Here is a 12,186-nt window from a genome sequence, read left to right as displayed (position 1 = left end):
CTTTCCGGTGGGTCAGTATAGTGTATTGGCGGCCGCCAGGCTCGTTTGCACTGAGCTTTGGGAAAGAGGAGGAGAAATATTGCTTTCCGGCGGGTCAGTGCTGATTATTGGCGGCTGCCAGGCACGTGACAATGCAAATCGCCCTTCTCGTCGCCGCACGTCGCGGCACACCAGCCAGCGTCTCGCGGCACACTAGTGTGCCGCGGAACAGCGGTTGAGAAACGCTGATCTAGATGCTATACTCCTATTGATGCAGCCCAGAATTGCATTTACTTTTTTAGCTGCTGCATCACACTGTTGACTCATGTCAAGTTTATGGTCTACCAAGACTCCTAGATCCTTTTCACATGTACTGCTCTCAAGCCAGGTGTCACCCATCCTGTATTTGTGCCTTTCATTTTTTGTTGCCCAAGTGTAGTACTTTACATTTCTCCTTGTTAAAATTCATCTTGTTAGCTTGTTAGATGCGTGAAGCACAGCTACAGAACCTGCGGCCGCAACCTTGGTCTGATATCCTGTGGCCCTTGGGCCTCCTTTGAGGCAAGTGAAACATGGCGGAAAGGAGGTTGTACCCCTCAACCGCCCCGCTTTAAGAAGGGGGATAGGTAAAGGGTACCTCATCCAATTTGGTTAGAGCCACGCACCCACAGCTGGGCCAAGGCATTTTGCCGCCTGAAGTCGCCTCCTCCTAGTCCTGTTCCAGGTGCAAACAGTTCAACAGGCCCATTGAATCTTATTTCCTCCTCCTTCACTACATCCTGAGGGTGCAGGGCAGTTTGCACAGCACACACTGAACCCCATTCTACTTGTTGCCCTTGAATATTTGCCGCCCGAGGCAGCTGCCTCACTCTGCCTCATAGTAGGGCCGGACCCTGCAACTCACCCCTGGCTTCGGGGCCATACCTACCACCAGCATGCATCTTCTGTGAGGGAACGCTGCCCAGTTCAGAGTTCGAAACGGAGTTCCAACTTGAATAAAATATTGGGGGGGGGCAGGTAGGCCCTGCCCCACATAATCATATGATGTGAGACACACACACCATTTGAATGGCAATGTTCATCAACTGGGGCGGGAGGCTAGCACCTTCAATTATTTTATTGGGTGGGGAGTTGGCTCCTATATTTAAAATATAGTCCCTGTTCCACCCCCCCTACATCACTTTCCTGCTTTGAAAATGGTCAAGAATACATTGTATATTTGGAAAGTTATGAGGATTGGTGACCTTCGGCTTGATCATTTTATAAGCCCTTTTATGTTTTTGGCTCTCAAGGGGGAAAGTTAGTATATTTATATTGATTGTGCACCAACGGCAACTGCTTTTTAAGGCGTTTCCCCGGCTACGGAATCGAGACTCGATGCAAAGCATTTTCCCTCACATACGTCCTAGTCTGGGTCTTGAAAATCCTCTCTGTGGCATTGCCTGCCTCCCTCCTTCTTGGGAACTCTGTGTCCCTGCTTCTTGTGGAATTTGCTGTGCCTCGTCCTACATTTTTCACATCTCCCCTGGGATGGATGTGATAGCTTGCCACGGGGGGGGGGGGGATGTGGAGAATTCTGGGATTTTAGCTGCGTTTCACAGTGATCTTACAGACATGCACACCACAAAAGAAATAGCCTCAAGGGCAGGCCTATATACTCTTAAGTCTTACTTTAGGTGGGGGATTTGGGGGGGGTTGTTTTTTAATGCTTACAAGGCTTCCACATGCAACTCGGACGCCAGATTCAATTCAGGGAGACCTGGGACTTGAGTCTAATGTGGCATTGTTTAGCAGACAGACCTTCACGGGTGTTTTATACGGGGGACCTTTGCCTGGGAAAGAAAACAAGTCGGTCTAAACCCACCCACCCCCAATGTAAAGTATTTGCTGTGGTTAAACCACTGAGCCTAGGGCTTGCTGATCAGAAGGTCGGCAGTTCGAATCCCTGTGACGGGGTGAGCTCCCGTTGCTTGGTCCCAGCTCCTGCCAACCTAGCAGTTTGAAAGCACGTCAAAATGCAAGTAGATAAATAGGAACCGCTACAGCGGGAAGGTAAACGGCGTTTCCATGTGCTGCTCTGGTTTGCCAGAAGCGGCTTTGTCATGCTGGCCACATGACCTGGAAGCTATACGCCGGCTCCCTCGGCCAATAATGCGAGATGAGCGCACAACCCCAGAGTCGGTCACGACTGGACCTAATGGTCAGGGGTCCGTTTACCTTTACCTTTATTATATTGCAGGGCTACCCAAGTGGGCTTTGAACGCACTCGATCTCAGGACGCAAGGGAGAAACGTGCTAAGAGGAAGGCACGCTTGGCAAATCCACACCGTGATCAACTCCCGCCTGGAAACCAATGTCCCCACTGTGGAAGGACGTGCGGATCCAGAATTGGCCTCCACAGTCACCTACGGACTCATTGTTAAAACCATGTTTATGGAAGACAATCTTACTCGGCTACGACTGATCGCCAAAGAAGAAGGAGGATAATTCCATACCCGCCGACATTTCTCTGTTGAAAATAGGGACATCCTAAGGAAAAATTGGACATTCTGGGATCAAATCAGAAACTGGGATGGCTTCTCTAAATCAGGGATGTCCCCGGAAAATAGGAACACTTGGAGGGTCTGCAATAATCACAATTTTTTGTTGGTTTACACAGCAAAAAATAAAAAAATGGAGATGGACTCTAAGTTACTTCATATACTAGCACTGTGTGGCTCAGTCAATGTGCCCCACCCACTAACCTTTCCTCCAGCTTTTCCCCTTGCAGTCTCTGTTTACGGTAATCCTAGGAATTGGGAGTTAATAGTTGGCAGCTGATGAACTGTTGACATAGTCTTTTAGCATGACAGGGAAGCAAACAGGGTTTAGCTTGCCCCAAGGATTAGCTCTGGAACAAATCAAGACTCAGTTCTGAAATATGTGAGTAAGAGAAAACAGTGCCTCTGACCATGTGCAGAGTGTCTTTCTTTCACCAATGAGTACTGTAACCTGCTTTGATTAGGAGCAAGTGATTTTAGGTCTGAAGTGCCAGTACTCTAAAGCAAGCTAGATCCCCAGCTTCATTTTAAATAACAACAACAACAACAACAACAACAACAACAACAACAACAACAACAACAACAATTTATTATTTATACCCTGCCCATATGGCTGGGTTACCCCAGCCACTCTGGGCGGCTTCCAACAGAAAATGAAATAAAATAATCTATTAAACATTAAAAGCCTCCCTAAACAGGGCCGCCTTCAGATTTCTTCTAAAAATCTGTTAGCTGTTTTTCTCTTTGACATCTGATGGGAGGGCGTTCCACAGGGCGGGCGCCACTACCGAGAAGGCCCTCTGCCTGGTTCCCTGCAACTTGGCTTCTTGCAATGAGGGAACCACCACAAGGCCCTCGGTACTGGACCTCAGTGTCCGGGCAGAACGATGGGGGTGGAGACGCTCCTTCCACTATACTGGACCAAGGCCATTTAGGGCTTCAAAGGTCAGCACCAACACTTTGAACTGTGCTCGGAAACGTACTAAAACGTACTTTATAAATTAAGCACAGCAAGCATTACTTCCCCTACCTCTCAACAGGTGAAGAAACCACCGCCAAAGTCTCAGGATATCATTTTTTGGGGGCACAGAGTAGCCCATCCACCGCATAAACACTGGATAATAATTCTTCAGCAGTTAAAAGAAGTGAAAAAGTGGGCTGGCAGAGACCGGAGTTTTAGAGAATCATTGCAGTCCCCCCCCACCCATCTCGAAGTTTAGCGCTCTGGGAATACTGTAACTTGCATCACTAAACCAAGGCTAGGAGTTCATTTATAGTTAACTGGCAGAGGGAATTGATACGGGGAGCTTTTAAACGACATTTAATACTTCAATTTTCAAATATTTTCCCAAAAGAAAGCTGGCCATTCATTTGCTAACAAAACATGCTTTATTCAGAACCAAAAAAAGAAGAAGATGTAGGTACAAATATAGAAATATGGCATGCCGACATCTACAAAAGTCATCTCTAGGCTGCGGTCGGCCACAGGTGGGTTCGCCATCTTTTCTCCCTCCCCATCCTGAAAGTGACCATCAATCCTTCAGTGATGTGAAATACCCCCGTAACACACACAGGGGTTCATCACTTGACCTCATAACACCAGCCAGGCTCACTAGGGAGAGCCTCCCTTGAGGCATGTACAATGCTGGCGGCTGTCACGGATGGACCGATAACTTCCCTTCTCTGCTTCCTTCTTTGCCTCTCCTGCCACAAGACAGGCAATGGTGGAAATATATACAGTGGAACCTCGGTTTATGAACACCTCGGTTTACGAATTTTCGGTTTATGAATGCCGCGGACCCATCTGGAACGGATTAATTCACTTTCCATTACTTTCAATGGGAAAGTTCGCTTCAGTTTATGAACGCTTCAGTTTATGAACAGACTTCCGGAACCAATTGTGTTCATAAACCGAGGTACCACTGTATTCTATTCCTCTTCTGCCCCAACTATGCCAAGCGAATCCCCCTGCTTGCTCCCCCGCCTTGCTGATACCAGTTTTTGCCTGTCATCTCGGCCGAGGGCACTGAGCAGCAGGTGACTGCATTTGCTGGTGGCGGACAAATTGCAGGTAATACTTCTCTAGAGAAATGTCTTGCCTGGCATAAGAGCACTGGGCAGACTCATGTAGCAATGCCATCCAGGGCCAGGACTATAGGGTCGGGGGGTGGGGCAGAATGCAGAAGCGCTGGCCTATCGGCAACATTTTGAAATAAGCGAAACGGCACATATATAATAATAAAAATAATTTATTATTTATACCCCGCCCATCTGGCCGGGTTTCCTCCAGCCACTCTGGGCGGCTTGCAACAGAAAAATGAAATAAAATAATTAAACATTAAAAGCCTCCCTAAACAGGGCTGCCTTCAGATGTCTTCTAAAAATCTGGTAGCTGTTTTTCTCTTTGACATCTGATGGGAGGGCGTTCCACAGGGCGGGTGCCACCACCGAGAAGGCCCTCTGCCTGGTTCCCTGCAACTTGGCTTCTCGCAACGAGGGAACCGCCAGAAGGCCCTCGGCGCTGGACCTCAGTGTCCGGGCAGAACCCTGGTAATCTAAAAGTTACCAAACTGCGCCACTGGAATTACGACCTATGGACAGCGCTGGATGGAGACCCCAGCTGGTATTTTAGGAAGGCAGTTGGGACAACCATATCCTGGCTTCTTGCAGAACACACTTAGTTAAGAGGACCGTCAAGAACACTGTCCCCTTTTGCCCCCGAGGCCTTGCGTCGTAGCTCTTCGCCTGCTCAAAGTTCATAGGAAATAAATACAGCATGGCGTCTACACAGTTTTCTTGTCTTGTTGGGTAAGGAGCTGGGAGACGCAATACGGGATGAGGGCAACCGCTGCCAGCGGCACGGCGGCACTCTTGCAGAAAGACAGGAGGTAGAAGAGCACCTCCACCTTAGCAGGGGGCTTGAAAGAGTCAAAGACGTGCAGGACGAGGAGCGAAGCGCCGATGCAGGCCAGGCGGAAGGCCCGCTGCTGCCCTTGTTTCCCTTTGCAGCTTTCCACGTACATTGGGGAATTGAGGGCCAGCCCCAGTCCAAAGAGGATGCCCAAGTTGCGCAGGAGGCCGGCAAAGGGCGTGGTGTCCAGGTGGACCCACTCTGGGTTTTCGCACCACCTCTTGGCCTTTTCCAAAGTCCACAGGAGGTCCACGCCCAGCACTTTGAGCAGCAGGTAGAAACCCAGGGCGAAGGAGAAGAGGGACAGCGTGGTGCTCACATACTTCTGCAGGCTGGGATTGTAGATGGAGCGGATGTGCTGGAAAGATTCGGCAACCACCATGCCTGGATTGGGGGGGGGGGAGAGGGAGGAGACATCGCTGGTCAGAACACACATACCCCCAAACTGTTTGAAGCAATCCTAAGGCTACACAGCGACGTCTTTTGTGGTACGGTTGGCAAAACGCCTCGGGTCTTTAGAAAACTAAACAAGGTGGAACACCTAGATTGCCATCACACCTATGCCCTCAAAGACAAAGTATTCTGTTTTATGGGTATCTCACAGCCTCGTCAAGACCTCATTTTGGCAAGTCAGAGTGGTTTTTCTCAGAGACTGAGGAAGGGAAAGCTCTCCCAGGTGGGAGGTGGGAAATTCAGCTCTCTGTATGTATGAAGGTTAAGATAAATTGGGGGCCAAGGGCCACATAGATATATTTATAATTTTGTTTTTTATAATATAATAATAATAATTTATTATTTGTACCTCGCCCACCTGGCTGGGTCTCCCCAGCCCCTCTGGGCGGCTTCCAACAAATATTAAGAATACATTAAAATGTCACACATTAAAAACTTCCCTAAACAGGGAATATAATTAATGTATCTTACTTCCTTTTTCTCTTTCTTTCTTCTGTCTGATACATTGTTTTTTATTATTTTAATTTTGAATTTTATGCCACTGTAGGTTGAAAACCTATAATAAAATTTAAAAAATTCCTTCAGTAGCACCTTAAAGACCAACTAAGTTTTTATTTTGGTATGAGCTTTCGTGTGCATGCACACTTCATCAGATACACTGAAACAGAAGTATCTGATCAGATCTGATCTGATCAGTGTATCTGATGAAGTGTGCATGCACACGAAAGCTCATACCAAAATAAAAACTTAGTTGGTCTTTAAGGTGCTACTGAAGGAATTTTTTTATTTTGTTTCGACTCAGACCAACACGGCTACCCACCTGTAACTATAATAAAATTGATTATTATTTTTAAAGACCTCACTTCGTGGAGCACGCTAATTTTGTTCTGTGGAGTCTGTGTTTTAGAATCTGCAGCAGAGCAACAAATTCTACTGCATTGCATAGCTGCAGCCTTTGCATTACATATCTCAACATATCATACCAGGCGGTGAGTGAATTGCACTGACCTGAGAAGACACCGGCGACAACTTGGTGGGGGAAATGGGCAGCAATGAAGACACGGGAGAGACAGACGCAGACTTGGACAACGGCAAAAGCAGCCCAGAGCGCTGCCTGCAAGAAGCTGCGAAAGGAGACAAGAAGAAACTAGAGGTGAACAGTTTGGCAAGCCAAACTTTTCTGGAGCATCTCCTGAGCTCACTTGCAAGCTATGCAGATCCTTTCCCCACCTCTGCCACCCACTGTCAAGAGAGATGTAAGAGCTCAGGAGAATTAAGACTGGGTTCCTGTGCAGTTTTTGCATTGGCCAGCCTCCGTCACCAGGGGAAGACCAGTGTCATGTGAAAGCAGAGGTCACAACAGGTTGTTCAATTGCAGCGTGAGCCTGGCTTTCTTCTGGCTTCACAACAGAAATGAACAGACGAGCAAGCAAGCCAATCAAAATCCTGCTCGGCTGTCAAATGTTGTCCCTTCCTACAGACTTCGGCCAGGCTGTCTTTGTCTGATGATTGAGAAATCTCTTGGCAACACCTTGGGGCAGTCCAGTCTATCTGCACAATCACCTGGCTTCTGGTTCAGACATGCAGGAATGTATTTTCCCAAAGCATGATCCGAGAGAGGAACAGGCACAGCTGTACTGATCGCAGTGAAGGAATTTCCAGCGTAGGCCTGCTGCACTTTGAAACATTGGATGTGCCTTCTCCTGGTTCCCAATGAGAATAATTCCCTTTTCCAGTTGCTGCAGGCAATTTCAGTGACAACATCTACTAGGGATGGAGGGGCAATTTGATCTTCATTGCAATTCAATGAGAAGCTAACTAACTTGCACTTCTCAAACCAACGTGCGAACATTGTGTGAACGTAGCTATCCTGCAAAATTTGTCCTCCTCTGAATTTCGCGATGCAATAGCAGGGGGGAAATGTGCACAGAACCACACATATTCATGGAAATAGCATTAAAATGCATGCCATTTGGGGAAATTGCTTGCAAAAATGTGAATGATTAGCCGGAGAGGAATAAAAAATGTGCTTATTGGGAGAAATTTGCATTAAAATGCTGTCAACTTTTCGTGAGGATTTAAAAAATAATAATGCAGAAATGTGGAGAACTGAGAATGCTAAGATTGGAGATATGCACAGGGACAATATTGTTCTCTCCTTGTGTCTCTTTTCCTCATCAGCATCAAACCTCTGGCTTATTGTAAAGGGTATTTTTGTACCTTTTGTAAAAGGTTACTGCCAAAGGGATAAAATTTAGGACCTCCAATTTTCCCTTCCACAACGGAAGCATTGTTGCAAGTCGTAATATTAATTCTCCTTGAAGCGGAAAATAATTCCCAGCACCCTCCCTTGCTCAGAGAGAGTGCCTTTTGTTACTACTTAATATTGCTGGCTCTGCTTACCGGTGTTTCCATGATGGCTGCTTGTTTTTCAATGCAATGGAGAGGATGGCTGTAACCATCACATAGTACACGCCGGCTGAACCCATCGCATGTCCAGAGGGACTCCCTAAAGTGAAAAGGAAAGTCAGATGCCTTGGCTCCAAACAGGGGTGTACCCAGGATCATAACTAGGGGGGGGGGCAAGAGAGGGGAAGAGAGAAGGAAGAAAGGAGGGAGGGAGGGAGGGAGGGAGGGAGAGAGAGAGAAAAAAAAGGAAGAAAGAAAGGGGGAAAGGAAGGATGGAGCTCCCGTCCGCTCTGCCCCCAAGCTCAGGCTGCTCCTCTCCCCCCCCCCCCGTTCCTGTCACTGGCTGCAGCCGCGGAGGGGGCGGAAACAGCCCGATTTCAGGCTGCTTCTCGCCCTCCTCACGTTCCTGTTGCTGGCTTCAGCCACAGAGGGGGGAAAAACAGCCCGATTTTCATAACCCGCAGTGACTTTTCCCCTTCAGTTTTCGGAGGGAAAAAGTGCAGGTTATGGTCCGTAAAATACGATATATATTTTTTCTTCTGGGGGGGAGGCAGCTGCCCCCCTGTCCCTCGCTGGGTACGCCCATGGCTCCAAAACCTCCATATCGCCCTCAGCCTTGCTACAGCAAAACCCTTACTACAGCAAAACCCTATCAAGTCATCTATATCAGTGTTTCCCAACCATGTGCCTCCAGCTGATTTCAGACTACAATTCCCATCATTCCTGACCACTGGTCTTGCTAGCTAGGGATGATGGGAGTTGTAGTCCCAAAACATCTGGAGGCACAAGGTTGGGAAACACTGATCTATATTACCAGTCACCTTTCCAGAGGGGAAATAAAATCCAAAATCAGATGCAGGCCTTATGTACCCAAATACCACTCTTCATGTGTTGATTTCCTGCCCCCTTCAAGGATCAGAGCCCAAGCAACATATTCTGTAACAGCTGAACAAGTCCTGCGGTTGGCGTCGCTTTCTGTTTTCCAGGGATAAACACGGATTCAGAGAGAGCTGTGTACAGTCAGCCTGGATTTTGATCTGAGGCTTAATCATATTTTGGTGGTGGGAATTTAAGGCAGCGCTTCAGTGACCATTTACTTCATTTTTAGCATTTAACTTAACACATTTGGCTCTTAAAATGTATATTTCATTGAGCTTCAGACATGGGTTAGGAAACTAAATCTTGCAAGCTATATCATGTTCCAGTACAAGAAATGTACAGTGGTACCTCAGTTTAAGTACACAATTGGTTCTGGAAGTCTGTACTTAACCTGAAGCGTACTTAACCTGAAGCGAACTTTCCCATTGAAAGTAATGGAAAGTGGATTAATCCGTTCCAGACGGGTCCACGGAGTACTCAACCTGAAGCATACTTAACCCAAATTATGAGTGTAATTGGTTCTGGAAGTCCGTACTTAACCTGAAGCGTACTTAACCTGAAGCGAACTTTCCCATTGAAAGTAATGGAACGTGGATTAATTCGTTCCAGATGGGTCCGCGGAGTACTTAAACTGAAAGTACTCGAACCGAAGCGTACTTAAACCGAGGTATGACTGTACAGAAAATACAGGTGCTCACCAAACATATGGAATTGTGATTAACTCAAGACACAGCCTAGAGTTATCAAACCTGTTTATTATTATCTTTTTAATTATTTTTATTTTTATTAGATTTATATCATCATAAGATCTCAGGGCAGTTCACAGAATAACTGTCTTTATGACAATGTTTTTTGGTGTTAATGCACCCTTTCCTTTGGCATCTCACCTGGGCCAGTTTCACACGTAGCAGGGAACTGCTGGATTGCAGGGGCTGAGGTGTTGTGGTAGAAACTGGCCTCACGTACCCACCAGTAAGGTCTCTGCCCAAACAGGATCCTGTAGAGAAAAGGAACACGGGAGGCACTGTGAGTCTCTGCTGTAGGAAGGGATTGCCGACAGCAGAACCAGCTAGGGCCAAAAGGGAAGAGTGTCGCAATGCCCACACAAATTCCTGAGCGTTAAGGATCACAATGCAAGCAGACCAGAGGTTCCCATGTTCCTGTGGAGTATTTTGGAGTCTGGTGCTGGGGGGGGGGGACAGATCTGGGGGCTGGGCCCATCCATATGGCAAATAGGTATTTCTCCTAGATGCTAGCACCAAACTCAACTCATGCACACAACTCATTAAAGTCCATAGGGGCAACCAAGGACTTTGCCCCCTTTCCACGAGTCCAGAAAAAAATAATTCGCCAGACTGGCATGGAACTTGCAGAGAGGAGATGGCGAAAGGGAGGGAAAGAGTGGAAGGGGAATGGAAAGGTCTTGTTCCATTGAGGCCATCAGCTGGTTTCACAGAAGAGCGGAGAGCAGCTGGAATGGGCCGAATGGTTTGCTGCCAGAGTTCGGACTTGCCAGGAAGTCTTCCCATTCCAAATTTATGGAAGCTAGCTTGTGGAGATTCTTGGTGCCCACTTAACAACATTACATGCCCGGATGAAGAAACCCCGAGTCCAGGCGACTACCTTAAAGCAGCGGAAGACACTTACCACTTGAAGACCAGGTTCAGCCAGTCGCCAATCACAGCCACCCAGATGAGTTTGATCCCCACCGCTTCGCAGAGGTGGAACCAGATGGGGAAGAAGACAAAGAATGTGTTTCGGAGGTCGGCAGCAAAAGAAACAAAGAGGAACCAATCCTGGGCTGCCGGGTAGCTTGTTTGGAGGTAGTGTGTGGCTTGGATGCCTGAGTGATGGAGAAAGTCCATGCCCACTTCCATTCTGTCGATAGTGGAGCAGCCAGCTATTTCGGTCCGTGCTGAAGCTACTCTACACCCTTCGACGGCTCTCGTCGCCTTTTATCTTCTCCTGTGTGCGGCGGATTGAGCTTTGGACTTAAAATCACTTTGGTACAAAAACACCTTCCCGATCAAAGGTGCTTCCCCCCCCCCCTAGCTTGGGACAAACAAGTTTAGAGAAACTTATGTAAGAGGAACAAACAAGCCCTCCAAAACAGCCTGTTGCCTTCTTTGCCGCAAAAGCGTTAACTCTTTCCAGGGCCACATCTTCATCCCGTCCCCTGGGTAAAAGGAGGCATCTCTGGTTGATACACAACTTCTCCTGCACCCTAGCTCTGCGTTGATGGAGGAATTTTGCTCTGTGCATGAATCCCTGGGTTGAAATTTTCCAGGTTTTAGTACTGCTCACAGAGGGGTTCCCACTCCTTCCCCCGCAAAAAAAAACTAATAGGAAACTGCAGCAACTCAGTTTAAACTGCCTTTAAAAATTAATGAAATTTAAGAGAGACCAGATTATACCCAGGGTTCTTCCACACTAGGCATTTAGTGTGGAATTGCTGTATTTTGTTCGCTCACTTTTTATGGGGCACCCGCACGGCACAGTCATCAGAATGCTTGTCCTCCTCTGTTCTTCAACTTTGCAGTGGTGATTCTACAAGTTTCCTTGACCATACCTACCACAGCTCCAAAGTCCTCCCTAAATCTCTAATCTCAGGATGCGTGCTCAAGCTCAATTAATGCACACGAGCTACTCCACAACACCTTTGAGCCACCCCTTTAGCGCTTACAGTCCCGATGGCTAATAATGCAATGAGCATAAGTAGAAACTAAGTGTACAGTAAGTGTTTCAGGTTATACGCAGGCCGGATCCTGTGCATGTTTATTTAGAAGCAAAGCTGAGACTTCATGCACACCCTCCAAGTGCCCCGATTTTCCAGGGACAGTCCCGGAATTACAGAAGCCACCCTGGTTTCTGATTTGATCCCGGAATTACCCTGTTTCCCTTTTTCCTCCCCTCCATGTATTGGAGAACAATTTAAAGTTGTGTGTGTAGGTGTAAAAACAGCCCTGTTTATACTGAACATAAAATAACTGAATCCTTCCAGTAGAGACCAACTAA

At 47.3% G+C, this 12,186-nt stretch overlaps 1 protein-coding gene across 1 annotated transcript; it reads right to left on the bottom strand.

Moving 5' to 3' along the window:
- Positions 1-2,147: 2,147 nt before the first annotated feature.
- On the bottom strand, positions 2,148-11,119 carry LOC118095389 (glucose-6-phosphatase catalytic subunit 1-like). Its single transcript, XM_035136610.2, has 5 exons — positions 10,819-11,119; positions 10,059-10,168; positions 8,287-8,392; positions 6,892-7,007; positions 2,148-5,814 (listed from the first exon to the last, which is right to left on the bottom strand). Exons 1-5 carry the CDS (start codon positions 11,046-11,048, stop codon positions 5,303-5,305), a joined length of 1,074 nt encoding a protein of 357 aa, XP_034992501.2. The 5' UTR covers positions 11,049-11,119; the 3' UTR covers positions 2,148-5,302.
- Between the last annotated feature and the right edge of the window lie 1,067 nt (positions 11,120-12,186).

The sequence above is a fragment of the Zootoca vivipara genome, chromosome 13 (genome assembly GCF_963506605.1).
Source record: "Zootoca vivipara chromosome 13, rZooViv1.1, whole genome shotgun sequence".
NCBI classification, from domain to species: Eukaryota; Metazoa; Chordata; class Lepidosauria; order Squamata; family Lacertidae; genus Zootoca; species Zootoca vivipara.
The sequence above is the reverse complement of the archived record's forward strand: the minus strand, read 5'-3'. Positions and strand labels throughout refer to the sequence as shown.